At 45.4% G+C, this 15,618-nt stretch overlaps 1 protein-coding gene across 1 annotated transcript in view; it reads right to left on the bottom strand.

Moving 5' to 3' along the window:
* TDRD9 (tudor domain containing 9) overlaps positions 1-15,618 on the bottom strand; it is a 2,495,642-nt gene that overhangs the window by 1,958,434 nt on the left and 521,590 nt on the right. The window contains exon 7 of the mRNA XM_086937885.1: positions 4,822-4,986. Coding sequence (XP_086794011.1) covers positions 4,822-4,986 — 165 coding nt within the window. The remainder of the gene's footprint in view (positions 1-4,821; positions 4,987-15,618) is intronic.

The raw sequence follows: 15,618 nt of genomic DNA, 5'->3' as shown, positions 1-15,618 counted from the left end.
GAACTTCTACCCTACGAGAGGACGCAGAGGAAAAGGAAGAGGATACCCTGGAGGTTCCACCAATACGAACTCTGGTGAGTGTTCACCTTTTTTCCTCGTCAAACCTTGGGGGGCGGTTGGCAAATTGTTACCAAGCATGGCTGACCCTCACTCGCGATGCGTCTGTTCTCCAGACGGTGCAGGGGTTTCACATAGAATTCATGGGTTCCCCCCGGCAACCATCCCCTCTGCGTCCCATCCAGTTTTCCGCTTCGGATGCCGCCCGAGTGGACGAAGAGGTTTCCTCTCTACTTCACAAGGGCGCCGTCTCCCTTTCGGCCCGCCACCCAGATGGGCTTTTAAGCAACATCTTTTTAGTGGACAAGACGGATGGCCGCAAGAGGCCAGTCATAACCTTAAGCGAGTTCAACGAGTGGCTGGTGTACCGCCACTTCAAAATGGAGGGGTTTCATCTCCTTCGGGACGTCCTTAGTCCCGGCGATTGGATGGTCCGTTTGGACCTAATGGACGCTTATTTGGTAATACACATTTTTTGTCCCCACAGGAAGTTCATGCAGTTACTCTGGGGTGGCCGCGTCTACGAGTTCACCTCCCTCCCGTTCGGCCTCTCGCTGGCGCCAAGGTGTTTTACCTCAAACCGGCGGTGGAGTTCTTGATGGCCAGTGGGGTCAGGATGATCGTTTATTTGGACAATCTTTTTTTGATGGCTTTGTGTCCGCATCACCTGGAGGCGCAGCTCCAAATGGCGGTGTCCCTTCTTCAAGATCTTGGGTTTGTGATCAACAAAGACAAGTCTCTCTTGCAACCGACCCAGTCCCTTACATTCTTGGGGTTCGTCATCGACTCGACGTCCTCCATTCTCAGTCTTCCGGCAAGGATAATTTGCAAAAATCCGTCACAAGTTGCGCGGGTTGCTGACCAAGCGGCAGGTGTCCCTCCGCCAAATAGCACGGGTAGTGGGCCTCTTGTCGACCTCCATTCAGGCCATCTTCTCGGGTCCTCTTCATTACAGGGCCTTGCAGCGCCTAAAAGTTTACTTCCTCCGGAAGGGTTTTCCTTATTCTCACAAGGTGGGCCTGACACCCGAGGTGAAGGCTGAGATCCAATGGTGGTTAGATCATATGGAGGCCTGGAACAGGCGAGCAATCTTCTGTTCTGCTCCAGATCTAGTAATCTAGTCAGATGCCAGCAGGCTAGGTTGGGGTGCGCGCTGCGGCGATCTGTCCACAGGAGGTTTGTGGTCTCCAGAAGAACAAAAATTACACAAACTGTCTGGAGCTTTTGGCAGGCTCATTTGCAGTGCGGTGCTGTACGAGAGACTCGGTGCAGTCTTGTGTCCTCCTGAAAATGGACAACATATCAGCAGTCCGGTATGTGAATCACCTGGGAGGCACCAGGTCCAAGGCCCTCTCAGATCTGGCGGCGAGTTTCTTGCAGTATTGCCTGGACAGCCAGATATCGGTCACGGCTGAGTATCTTCCGGGCTGGAGCAATGTGGAAGCAGACTTCGAGTCGTGACATTTCTGGGATTCCAGCATGTGGAGGCTGGAGTGAGCCATCTTTGCAGCCCTGAACGACCACTGGGGTCCGTTCTCGGCGGATCTCTTTGCGTCCTGTCTCGATCACCAGGTTCCCCGGTTCTTCAGCTGGAGACCGGACCCTCTGGCGGTGGCCACGGATGCCTTTCTCCAGAATTGGAGTTTGGAAAGGGGGTACGCGTTCCCCCCCTTTCGCGATGATCACGCGCTCCTCGGCTCAAGTCCGAAGACAGAAGGCAGACTTGGTGATGATTTCACCACTATGAAGGTCGCAAGTGTGGTTTCCAGTTCTACTGGAACTTTCTTGGGATTTTCCAATCCTACTCACCCAGTTTCCCGCTCTTTTCACGGATCCCGAGGGGAATCCTCACCCGCTGGTGTTAGCAGAGTCGCTGGTTCTAATGGCGTGGCGGATTTCCAGGATAGAAGGGAAACCCTGGGCCTTTCGAGAGCGGCTGAGGACCTCATCGCCAAGGCCTGGGCGGACAGCACGGTTAAGAGATACCGGCCCGCATGGGGCAGATGGTCCCGTTGGTGTGTGCGACGGGGTTACAATCCCCTGGTCACCAACGTGGTTGCGGTGGTGAACTTTTTGGCACATTTGGCCTCTGACGGCCTAGCTTACAGGTCCATCAATACCTTTAGGTCGGCGATCTCGTCCGGTCATGTCCCGGTGAATGGTACCCTGGTTGGGGAACATCCCTTGGTCTGTAAGCTATTGCGAGGCATATGGCTGTCATTGCCCCCGGAGCCTCGCTACTCGGCTCTTTGGGACGTCAATCAGGTCATTAACCTTTTTCTGTCTTGGCAACCTAACCGGTTTCTCTCGAGGAAGGAGCTGTCTGCAAAGTTAGCTAAGCTCCTATGTCTGGTTTCCTGCAGACGTTTCTCTGATATCCGGGCTTTGGACATTTCGGGCCGATTTATCTCTCCCGAGGACGTTACCTTTACTCTTCACGAGCACACTAAATGCCATACCAGGGGTATTTCTTACCTGGCATTTTCAGACTCTCCAAAGTAGTGCGTAGTAAGATGCCTTAAGGCGTATGAGGAGATGACAGAAGAGTTCCGCCCTCCCGGGGAACGGCAATTGTTGATTTCACTACGGAAACCCTTTAAGGCAGTCTTCACCCACGATCGCCAGGTGGGTCCGGTGGGTAATGCAGGAGGCTGGCATTAGTTTGCGGCAGGTTGGTGCCAATTCCGTTAGAGGAGCAATGGCCTCGAAAGCGTTTGGCTTGGGTGCGCGCCTGGAGGATATCCTGAATGCGGCAGATTGGTCTTCGGACTCTACCTTTAAGAGGTTCTACTTTAAAACCAGTACTGAATATGGCTCAACTGGTTGTGGGCAAGCTTTGAAGAAGCATAATCCTCGCCTCTAGGCCCGACATAGAATGAAAAATGTCCTAGCTAACGTAACGGAAAGTTTCAATTCTATTAAGGACTCTGAGGCAAGGATTATCCCGCCCGTTTCTCAAAGAGGAGATCCCTCCCCGTATGGAAGTAAGTAGAGGCTTTCATGCACTTGATGTATTGCTAATATGTGATATGTTACTGAATGTTAATGATACAATTGATGTGTTGCTAAGATGCTGTATCTTGCTTGGTGCTATTGATCGCTCTCCTGTTCCATGAGTAATGCGTCCCTGTTGTTTTCAGGTTCTGACGCACAGAAACAGGATGCCTGAAGAGTGCGGATCAGCTGTCGTCGCGCTCAGAAAGAGGAAGGAAGGACTCTGGTGAAGGACTATATTGGGCTGGCTGCCTCTAATTGGACATGGACTCTGATACTGATTGGTTGTTGTCACATTTGTTTCTTGACTACCTTTTCCCCTTGGTTCATGGGAAAAGTAGTTTTGTTTACCTTATTGCTGCTGTTGGGATAAAGTGAAGAAAGAAGGCATAATCCTCATTACTGAGTCCTTAATAGGATTGAAACTTTCCGTTACGTTAGCTAGGAAAATTTTCATTCTGCACAGCATCATATTTTCTAGCCTAGCATTTAAGTACTGTGTTAAGTTTGGTAAGTCTAGTATCGATTTATTAAATCATTTTGTAAAGCTTACAATTGCATGTTTACGTGGCAATATACATAGGGTTAGCTAACCGGTTAAGAGTTTTTACTTTAGTCTCTTGCATTCCTTTCAAACACTTCGATGTATCCCCAGGGGCCCGAAGAAGTAGTGACATACTTTATTAACATAGGAACTCAAAAGCGGAGAGTTAAGTGATACTTCCCGTGTGTTGCACTTACTATAATATTCAATACTTAATTTAATTTTGCTTTTCCAATACACAACTTAAAAGCAGAGAATGACAGTAGAAGAAACAAAAAACACCTCAAAGAATCCCGAGCACATCAACTAAACCCCACTTTTAAGTCTATCTGGAGCAGGGGTCTCCAATCTTCTCTGCAATAAGAGCTACCTATGTTCAGTGAAAACCATCACGAGTTGCTATTATCAGTGAAACTAATATAGAAGAACTATAGCTGCAATGGCCCTGAAGCCAAGGTAATACTAGTAATAAGCCTCCCCTATGTCCCATGATAGATCACTTAATTATGAGTTTCACTTACATGTTGTATATTTCAACCATTTTTCTCTAAACATTAGCTTAGAAGTTCTGAAAATACAAACCGTTTCGCCTAAAATACATGATTTGAGTTTCAACCAAGCAAAAGCTGCTAATTTAGTAGACTGAGCCGCACACAAGAGGACATTGCCTCACTACTACTAGCGAGCCACGCTTACTACAGATCCCACCAGAACGCTGCGGTTTACCAGTGCACCCTATATTAAGGTTTCTGGCGTCCTCTGGCACCAAACAGTCCATAGCCTGCTTTACTTCGTTCACAATCTGTGTCAAAAAGTTTTCTAGCCTTGGACATGATCAAGTAACCTACACTCCCATGGACTCTTCGGCGTGTGTTTTTATCATACTGTGTGAATCGCACGTTAAAATTAAGAACTGCGTGCCTCCATTGATGGATATCAAATCTAAGTTTTAAACTGCAGTACTCGGATGAGAGTGATACACAAAAATTGCATTTTTCATATCACGTTAAGGATTAGAATGTTCGGGCAAATGTACAACCCATCCCACATCGAACACAATATAAAAAAATTCTATCAAGACAACCTGAAAATAACAGGTTGCATTTACAATTCCAAGCACGTTTTGCACCTCAAAATCACAAGCAATGTGCTGTAAATATTCTGTTACGAAATTCTTCATGCTTACGGAAAGTGTGCCAAAAGCAGTTTGGCGAGACCAAAATTACCTTAACACGATCAATATGTTTCAAATCATCCAGATAATACTCTTCGATTGCATGTGGCTTGCCTTCAACCTCGTACACATAAGCTGGCAACAATCTGTTATGAACTGGAACTGCAAAGTAATCGGCAAACTCCTTGCAATTGATTGTTGCCGACATAAGGATTACCTGTAATAGAACAATAACAGCTGCAATCAACAAATGTTATACATTCCAAAGATTCTGAAAACACTGCAAAAAAAGTTTAGTATGAAAGGAGACATGACAATTTTAGGCGTTCTTACATCTGTTATTTAAAAACATTCAGTTGACGTGATTAAGCACTCACAGAATGACATGAATGTCATTTTCAATCTTCATCTCAAACATGAAAATGTCAAGTATGGGAAGTATACAGAGAAGTGACATTTTCACGTGTTACACACTTGGACCTTCTTTAAAATCGCTAGAAAACTAATGTAATTTCAAAATAATAAACGCAGAAAAAGATATAAATGGGGTCACTCTCAAATTTACAAAGTAATGTTATACACAATGAAACTTAAAACTTTTTTTTTTTTCCAAGTCCTGGACCAAATTTGTGTTTTAAGAACCACTGCAGTCACAAACTTCTCTACATACAGGGATATTACAGAAAAATATAATTTAAAGAAACGTTTACATCCAGTTTACGTTTGTGCATGTCTGAAAGAAGAACAAGCCTCATCTTCGAGTCAGGGTCTTTCTTTGCAAAGTTAGTGCTAGCTAATAGCTGAACAGCCAATCCCTTTCAACCGTGCAGCACCAGGTACCCCTTGCCACAAATTTCCTATTTGATTTTCCCACTACAGCAATCCAAGAAAAAGCACAACTAAGTACACATTGCAATTGGGGTGCTGCCATTTAATTGCGAACACCTAATAACAACCACAAAGAACGCGAGTGCTGGGATACCCATTTATGACTGTGTGCAAGTGAATATTTAAAAGATTTTAAACTCGTCAACGACAAAGGTGTGCAATTTCATTTCTACGCAGAATTTATTAAACGAGTACAAGATATTTTTTATTCCAGGAAAGAAGGACTAGAAGAGGTGGCTGTCCGGTGAAAGTCGGTCTATAGTATTTTCAGTGTTTAATTTGTAAAAGAGTAAGACCTAAGGCCCATAATTTTGCCCAGAAGACCCCTCTAGTGCTATCAAAGGTCAAGCTGCTGAATACCAAGGCTTCATAGTTCTGGTTCCACCTCATGCCTTTTTAATCCACCAGCTGACACTTCCTGTACCGTTAGCTCAGTCTTGCAGTTACTTTTCCATTTCTGCTTTCTCTGTCACAGTTTTCCATCATTTTCTTCATCCAAATTCACCCATGTGTGTTTTTCTTTCTTGCTTTGGAGCAATGTCTGTTTTGAGAAAAACTACTGGTCCCCAAAAACGAGTGCTAGTGGGCCCCAAGTGCAACAAGCATTTGCAATGCAATAGGTCTCGTATTAGGAAAGTTTGAGCTATTGGCATTGTAAATGACAAATTTTGAATTTATGTGTTGGTTTTGAAAATAGATACATTACTAGAATTGTCATTTACAATGCCAATAGCTTAAAGTTTTGCAAATGTGACAACTATTGCATTTGTAATGCAATATGTGTTGAGAGTGAGTGAGTCAGTGCGTGAGAATGAGTGGGAGAGTCAGTCAGTGAGTGGGGGAGTCAGTCAGTGAGTGGGGGAGTCAGTCAGTGAGTGGGGGAGTCAGTCAGTGAGTGGGGGAGTCAGTCAGTGAGTGGGGGAGTCAGTCAGTGAGTGGGGGAGTCAGTCAGTGAGTGGGGGAGTCAGTCAGTGAGTGCGGGAGTCAGTCAGAGAGTGCGGGAGTCAGTCAGAGAGTGCGGGAGTCAGTCAGAGAGTGCGGGAGTCAGTCAGAGAGTGCGGGAGTCAGTCAGAGAGTGCGGGAGTCAGTCAGAGAGTGCGGGAGTCAGTCAGAGAGTGCGGGAGTCAGTCAGTGAGTGCGGGAGTCAGTCAGTGAATGAGAGAGTGGGTTAAGTCGGTCAGTGAGAGTCTGGACAGTGAGTGAGAGTGGGTGAGTCGGTCAGTGAGAGTCTGTTAGTGACAGTGAGTGAGTGGGAGAATCAGTTAGTGAGTGAGTGGGAGAGTTAGTTAGTAAGAGAGTGAGTGTTGGAGTGTGTCAGTGTGAGTAAGCGGGAGCAGAGCACGGCACCCTAGGCCCTAAATGGCTACATGTGAGCTGCCAATCGAAGCACAGTGTTACCGTCTGCTGGAAGAGTCATCAGCTGCAGCTCGTGGCAACACTCCTGACAGAGGAGGGCGGCCATTGGACAAGGAAGGTCCTGAAAATAGCAGCGCCCTCTCGACCATACAGAGCAAGGTGAGTTCAACAGGTCACTATGTTAGGGTGCACATAATATTACTTTTTCGACGCACTTCAGAAAACATGTTACAATACTCGATGACCAAAAAAAACTTGCCGTGCTGTGCCATAATGCCCTAATTAACAAAGCAGCTCTATATTAATATGTTCGTTCACGACCTCAAAATGCTTCTAGCAGGTAATTTTTTTAAAACAGTAAATAACACCAGAAAATAGTCATGGGAAAGCAGTTTAGTTGAACTGCTCAGCTGTGCTAAGAAAACATCGCTGCGAAGGTTAAATAAAGTATGTAATGGCAAAGGCGGACTGCTGATGCCTGAGAAGGCAGAAACGAGAGGCCGCGTTCCCACCGAGAGCCCGCGGCGATGAGGCAAGTATGCACCGACGCCTGCAGGGGTGTCCATGTCCCTTACCCGGAGGGAGGCATGTATGACTTCACCTTTATTGCGCAATCTGCTCTCCCAGGTCTAAGCGCTTGGCAGCTCCGCAATTACCATGAGAAATGAAATAATTTCTCATCTATGAAGTCATCAGCATTCCACGAACCTGACACTCGCCTGGCTTTGCAATCTTAAGGGACGGTCAGTTTGACTGCTCGGTCAATCTCCGTCCAATATTTTAATCGGCATGGAACGATCTCAAAAATCTTTCTAGCTGCATACGCCCAACACCGCACTCAATTATATTTCCGACTTGTGGCCCAAAAATCTCTCTAGGCACAAATACCTCTGTTGTTGGTATTTTAAAAATCGTGTCCGGTGCATTGACGGCTGGTGACATACAGGGTGGTGGTATGGGCGCAAATCCCTCCGCCATTCCTTCAAGACAGCACACGTCACGCGAGACGCAAACACAGGGTGGACCACTTACAACGCAATTTCCTATGCACACAAAAATCAATTTAGGTACAAAATGTATTTTAAACAGACATCCAGTAAGTTCCGTTCTAGAAAATAATATTTTCCGCTTCTTTTGTTTGAGCAGTATTCCGCTGTTTTATTGCCCACAAAAATCTTTTCGCCAGCCGACACGTGTTTCGTCAGAGTACAGATTACTCTGACTCTTCAGGGCTTTCTTGTAATGATGGCGAATATTGTAATCCCGCTTGACCGGTGATAATTCCAACCCGGTAAGGGTATCGTGGACGTTCAATGGTTGAAACAAGTCTTCCTACGAATCTTCGGTAGCTTTGATTGGGACGCAGTCACAATATCTATAAAAATCCGTGTTATTACACTGGTGGCCGTATCTAGAAGCGAATAGGTAAACAGAACATAATCGGTATAATCCGCTCGTCACTATTAATAAATATGTGCTTCAATGCAGGCGAGGTAATCATCTAACAGCGTGTATCCTGCGTTTACTACACCCAGTCCGTATGTCCCTGGACCTCGGACCATGTAGAGACCGCGAATCCGGCGATCTGCCTTTCCAGTCTTCGCGTTGAATGCGGACAGGGTGGACCACTGACTTTAGCATCACCACGGTGCAGTGGAAGCAGCCAGGCCGCCGCTCAATCGCGGATCAGTGGGAGCTCCTCTCACAGCATGGGGCCTGTGTGGGACTGCCAATTCATTCTAACCTGGGTGCCGGAAGGTGGAGATCTTCGCAAGAGGACATGCGAACACCATGTAATACAAATCTCCCCTTTCACTGTTTGAAATCAAACTTAGGAAGTGCATAAAATATTATGAATTAAAAGTAATAAATTACATAGAAACGGGTTATATCATCGGAAAAACTTCACAGCACCTACACTAAAAAAGAAAGCGTGCGTCACCTGCAGTTACAAATATATTACCTTATTGGGGTGTGCAGGTGTCTGTCACCTTGCCCTATTACTGCGGACAGTTCACATGGTGAACAAGCAAACTCACCGCCGCAGCCCGGCTTCAACAGGAAGCCAGGCAACCTTTGTTGGGACGGGGGCGGGGCCGGACAAATACAGGAAGCAGACGGGAGCCTACCCCGCGCTCCTGTGCCCGCCGGAAGATTTGCGGCTCGTGGAGAGCCCCGCGGCCCTGCCTGTTAACCAGAATGACCCGCTGGCTGCAGAGGGACACTCAAGAAGAACCTGGTGAGGGGGATGTGTGCGCGCGCGTGTGTGTGTCTGTGTGTGCGTGTGCATGTATGTGTGTGTGTGTATATGTTAAAAGAGCCCGATGACTGGTTGGTGGGGGGGGAGGGGGTGTGTATGCGAGTGTCTGTCTGCCTAGCATGACGCCACTTTCTAGAAGATGCACGCGAAAGCGAAACAGCGCACACACAGCAAGCAGCAAAAGCGCACTCATGAGGACAAATCGGAGACAGCAGAAGCGCTTGGCCGAACGCTGTCTCAGATTCCCAAGGAAACTGAATACAATAGTTGTCGAGCTAGACCAGGGGTCTCCAACCAGTAGCTCGGGAGCTACTGGTAGCTCGCCAGCACCCTTAAAGTAGCTCTTAGAGGTGAAGCCAAACAAAGCCGATCTCAGAGATTCTGTGTAGATTAAAGAAGGCAGCACTTCTAGTTTCATTATCCGTAAGAGTTACAGACAGCCAAACCAATGGCAGGGCCTCTTGATAAAACTCAAACACACACTGTGTTGGCCAATCAATCAATCAGGGATTTATAGAGCGCCCTACTCACCCTTGAGGGTCTCAAGGTGCTGGGGGTATAGATTTGGGAAGCTCCGGTCATTCGAAAACCCAGGTCTTGAGGCTCTTCCTGAATGCTTGCAGGTTGGGGCTTCATCTGATGCTGAGAGGGAGTTTGTTCCAGGTCTTGGCCAGGATGTATGAGAAGTGTCTGCCTCCTGTTCTGGCTCTGTGGAAGTGAAGGATTTCAGCCAAGGACTGGTCAGCGGAGCTGAGGTTTCTCTTGGGGGCGTAGAAGGCGATTTTTTTGCTGAGGTATTGGAATCCGGTGTTGTGGAGGGCTTTGTAGGTATGTGTGAACAGCTTGAAGGTCACTCATTTTTGACAGGGAGCCAGTGGGGGTCTCGTAGGTGCTGGGTGATGTGGTCTTGTCATGGGATGCTGAGAACGAGTCAGGCTGCGGCGTTCTGGACAGTCTGGAGTTTGTGGAGTAGAGATTTGTTGATTCAGGCTTAGAGGGCGTTCCCGTAGTCCAGCCTGCTGGTGATGAGTGCGTGGATGACGGTCTTCCTGTATTCGGTGGGATCTATTTGAAGGTCTTGCAGAGCATGCAGAGGGTGTTGAAGCATGTGGAGGCTACGGCATTGGCCTATGGGTCTGCCCCATGACCCATCTTTATCCACTTTAAATATATTTAAGAAGGAGATTGGCCATGTTATATGCCCTGCTCTATCGCTTGAACAGTGTGTGAATAGTGGCAGCTGTACCCAGGGCTGACCCACCAAAGTGTGTGACTGCAAGGACTAGAGTGAAAATGTGTTAGTTAGTACCATGATCAACCAAAGAGCTGAGGAGAAGAGAGTATGCATCCAGGGCAGAGAAAATTAAAGCATCACATTCATTTTTGTGTGGGTGTGTGACATTGTGTCCTTCCCCATTAAACAGTGTTAATTCCTTAAAGCTACTCCTTGACTATTTTGGGCATACAAGTCTAGTAATTACATACTTGCTGCCATCATTGACATATTAAGAGCACGACTGGCCTGCTTTTAGCCATTCCTGACAGAGTGGCAACTGCTTCTCCCATAATAATGCCCATAACTGATATATGTTGGGCATCCAGCTGTGGCACAGCCGTAGCCTTGGTTTAATGGTGGGCATTATTAGTGTTATGCTAAGTAAGCATGGCCTATCATTCCAATACTTGTGTATTTGAAGCAGAATTTGTCCATGAGAGGCAATTTTACATGGTGCTACTACTACTCAATGCAAATAAAAAGCTGATGTTTAGGGATTGTGTATTTTATAACAATGAAAACTTATTAGATTTTTTAAAGAAAGAAATTATGCTTTTTCAGAAAAGGTTTTTCTTCTGGAAAATTGAGTTTTGATTGCTCAAAGTGGGAAGTGGTTTTGAAAGAAAAATATGTGTATTTTCAAAAACTAATATGCTAATGAAGACAAAATATTGCAATTCTAAAACACATTTAAAGTTGTTAGCTGAATGATAATTCAATTTGAGTTGGGGAGACTTATTGCTGTGGTAATAACCTTTGTGGCACACAGCAAGTGATGATTTGAATGTTACTTGCCTAGCATTCCGCTGCTAACTTCACCTAGAATGTTTGGGTGGTTACTACTGATCATCGTGATTAGGGTGGTCCCAGTGTAATGTTAATAGATAACATTAGCATATTAAAGTTATAAAATATGCTAGTAGCTCGGCAGGACTTTCCTTGAGCAGAATTAGCTCTCACTACAGAAAGGGTTGGAGACCCCTGAGCTAGACGCATGCTTCGCATGCACATTCTAGCTTGACCTAAAAACTGGTTCAATATAAGCTGTGGTGATTTTGGGTTACCAGCAGATTTTTAAGAAAAGAAAAAACAGCTTGGTTGTATATGTTATGCTGAGCTCAATTCTGGTATCCATGCCAGTTTGACAGTGCTGTACTCCTTTTATCCGGTTAAGGCAGCTTCAGCAAGCATTAACACGCTTAGAGAAAATGAACTATAGCAATTACCTCACATATTAACTCCTACTGGACTACGCTAGCACTTTGTTGGTACATAAAAGCAAAGGTGCACCACACAATTCCAAAAATACAGTATCAATAATCACAGACGTAGGTCTTTCTTAATTGTGATTTTCTTTTATTCCAAAAAGAGGGTGTACAGTCAATACACGGGTGCTCGCAGCCGACGCGTTTCGTCCTCAAGGGACTTCTTCAGGGCAAAATCTTTTGAATGTATGCAGTCGTAGTAAACGATGGAAAATTCCTTTGCGGATGAGAGTTTCCAAACAATTTCTTGGTAAGAAGTATTGGGAAGCCACAAAGGCGTCTATATATGCAGACAAGTTGTCATAATATGTTTCGTCCTAAAAAATGTTCCAAGATTTCTATGAGTAGTCCTCTTAGGTTGTAATATAGATTAATTTTCAAAGGAGGATGGACAGGAAGATAGAAGTTCCATCAGGGATAACTCTTGATAAAGTGTTTAGATTCCCGGCATCCTCCTCCTTTGTACTGTACCACGCGAAAAACGGCTTCCTTCCAGGAAAATATATATATATATATTCCAAACACAAGTTCTCCCATTTAGAAGAGTCACACGCAGATTAGGTTTACTCCGTTTAATGTGCAAGTTTAGCAGCGCAGAGAAGGATAAATAGTCCAATGAATCAAATCAGCCTGACGCGTTTCATGACCTCGTAGCATTTCATCAGAGGCTTTGTTAAACACTGCATGTTGCATACGGCATCACATTATGTCATCACTACCTGTCTCAGTGGGCGTTGGCTCTCGCACAGCCTGATGGTAGTCGTGGTGCTGTGAGTTGAACTCAAGTGAGCTGCTTTCATGCAGTGCAAAGTTCATGAAAATTAAAACCCCAGTGGGTATTGAAAATGTTCTCTTTCTTCGGCGGTGCTATTTAGCAGCTTACACACACCAACCTTTCTGCCCTTGACACTGCTTGTCGGTTGACTGCAGCTCGGTCCATTCCTTTATGGCTGGGCTCTTCTACGACCGGGACAGGCCGTCTCAAAATTCCAAACACAAGTTCTCCCATTTAGAAGAGCCACACGATTAGGTTTACTCTGTTTAATGTGCAAGTTTAGCAGCGCAGAGAAGGATAATAGTCCAATGAATCAAATCAGCCTGACGCGTTTCTTGCCCTCGTAGCATTTCATCAGATGCTTTGTCAAACACTGCATGTTGCATACGGCATCATTTTATGTCATCACTACCTACCTCAGTGGGCGTTGGCTCTCGCACAGCCTGATGGTAGTCGTGGTGCCGTGAGTTGAACTCGAGTGAGCTGCTTTCATGCAGTGCAAAGTTCATGAAAATTAAAACTCCAGTGGGTATGGAAAATGTTCTCTTTCTTCGGCGGTGCTATTTAGCAGCTTACACACACCGACCTTTCTGCCCTTGTCACTGCTTGTCGGTTGACTGCAGCTCGGTCCATTCCTTTATGGCTGGGCTCTTCTATGACCGGGACAGGCAGTCTCAAAATTCCAAACACAAAAACGAAATTACAAAACCTACCTGAATGCTGGCTCTTCTAAATGGGACAACCTTTTTGTTGGATTTATTTACCGGCCGGTCCCGGTCGGGGAAGAGCCCTACCACATGGAAGTGGCCCAAGCTGCAGTCACATGGCATACAGCAGGAATTGGCAGGCAAGGTCGTTTTTCAGGATGTTTTTTGCAGCGCAGAGGAGATTGAACATTTTCCAGACCCACTCGGGTTTAACTTTGAAGTATTATTTCACTCTGGGAGCTGCTCACTGGAGCGTGATTTATTGAACTACTAGCACCAGCAGGCTCTGGGGGCGCCAACGCCCACTGGAGCAGGTGCTAATCATTTAAAGACTCTGAAAGCTCCACACAGAGTTTACAGAAGCCTCTGAAGAAATGCTCAGGGGAGCATGAAACGCGTCAGGCTTGTAAATTGCATAGACTTAGCTTTCATCACTCCATGCTGTTTTCCTGAAAATAAAAACGAAATTACAAAACCTACCTGAATGCTGGCTCTTCTAAATGGGACAACCTTTTTGTTGGATATATATATATATATATATATATATATATTTTGGTTATTTTCTAAATTTGGTTTTGAGTTTCTTTTCAAGTGTGTGTCTCATTATTGACTGTGTGTGTTCAACAACTGCTTAACACTAACCTCTGATAAGCCTAAACTGCTTGCCCACACTAACACAAAAGAGCATTTGGGATTATTATTTAATTTAAACCCTGTAAGCCAATAAGGGTCATCTGGACCTTTTACATAGTCTACCTCTTTTTGGTACACTACATAAAAGTACTCAGCATCTTATGAAAAAAAACTAGAATCAGATACGATATGGTGCTGAGCAATCTCTCTGGCGGGATAACTTCTCCCACATAGCGAGCAGAGGTTCTAAAAGAGCTTTGTTAGAAGGCAGACAATGGTCTAAAGGCATCAAATACGGCATCAGAATTTTCATAAGGCTTTTGCATTTTGGTTTGCAAACACAAGGAGCAATTCAACCCTCTTCCACTGTCTTACAACAGCTGTGAGTGTGCACATTTCCTCAGAAGGTGACAATGATTCCAATCGAATTTTAGAGATGCAGAAAAGACCAGCATCTGTGTGATAAGGAGAGAGTAGATTATTAGTCTCCGAAATATTATCTTTATTGCACACCTGAAATTAAGACTGGGCATATTTGATGCACCTGAATCTAAGCCAACCCATTCTACTATCCTTGAAACCACTAAGCTCTAGGAAGTGTATCAGCAAACTCAGTCCTCAAAGGCGGCATCCACATTCTTTCTAACTGAAGATGATATTCTGACTTTGAAGAAAGGCAGTGCACAAGGATGAAAAAGACTTCTGCTTCTGAAGGTATTTTTTGGGTTTGTAACAGGAGAACCCTTTGAAGGTTTGGTTCCTTTTTCTTACCTGAAGAAGAGGAGAAGAATCATATTTAGGTTTTTTTGCAAGGTCAAACCAGAATTAACTTGGCTTATCATTCTCTGGTGGCTTTTGGATGAATTTAGGTGCAGAGGTCGGACATATAAGGATCATAGTCAGGCCCCAGACACCACATGTAGTTGCCATGGGAAGCATATAAGGACATTTTTCAAAATCATTAACAATGCCTACACTACATGACCTTGTGAAGGAATGATAGACTTAGTCTGCTGTAGAAGCATTGTTTAAACATTGAGGATTTCAGCAAAAATTAAGTGCAGAAGCGGTCGCTCCCCACGCTCCCCGGTATCGTAGCGCTAGACTGCTCACTGCTAAATCTAAGTATTCTGTGCATTGCTCACATTGCCTGCATATTTACTTATGCCAGATTTGTATTGTAGCGCTATATCGCATTGACTGCATATTTACTTGTGCCAGATTTGTATCGTAACGCTAGATTGCACTGCTTGTTTAATAATTTGTGCCCGATTGTGCCGGTGCCTCTGCCCATATCATTGCGACTTCCCAGACTGTGCCCCAATCTCGCCTGGTTTCGCTTTTGTTTCTGCCGCCATTTTGTTGTTTGTTTGCCACCCAGCCCGTCTCTCCACCCGCTCCCGCCTCCCAGCTGCTCCTCCCTCCCACAGATAGTAAAGGAACGTCCTGCTTGCCTTAGCGCTGTGACCGTCCGGTCTCGTGCAGAAGCGGTCGCTCCCACGCTCCCTGGTATCGTAGCGCTAGACTGCTCACTGCTAAATCTAAGTATTCTGTGCATTGCTCACATTGCCTGCATATTTACTTGTGCCAGATTTGTATCATAGCCCTAGATTGCACTGCTTGTTTAATAATTTGTGCCTGATTGTGCCGGTGCCTCTGCCCATATCATTGCAACTTCCCAGACTGTGC

Source organism: Lissotriton vulgaris, chromosome 9 (assembly GCF_964263255.1).
Source record: "Lissotriton vulgaris chromosome 9, aLisVul1.2, whole genome shotgun sequence".
Lineage (NCBI taxonomy): Eukaryota > Metazoa > Chordata > Amphibia > Caudata > Salamandridae > Lissotriton > Lissotriton vulgaris.
The sequence above is the reverse complement of the archived record's forward strand: the minus strand, read 5'-3'. Positions and strand labels throughout refer to the sequence as shown.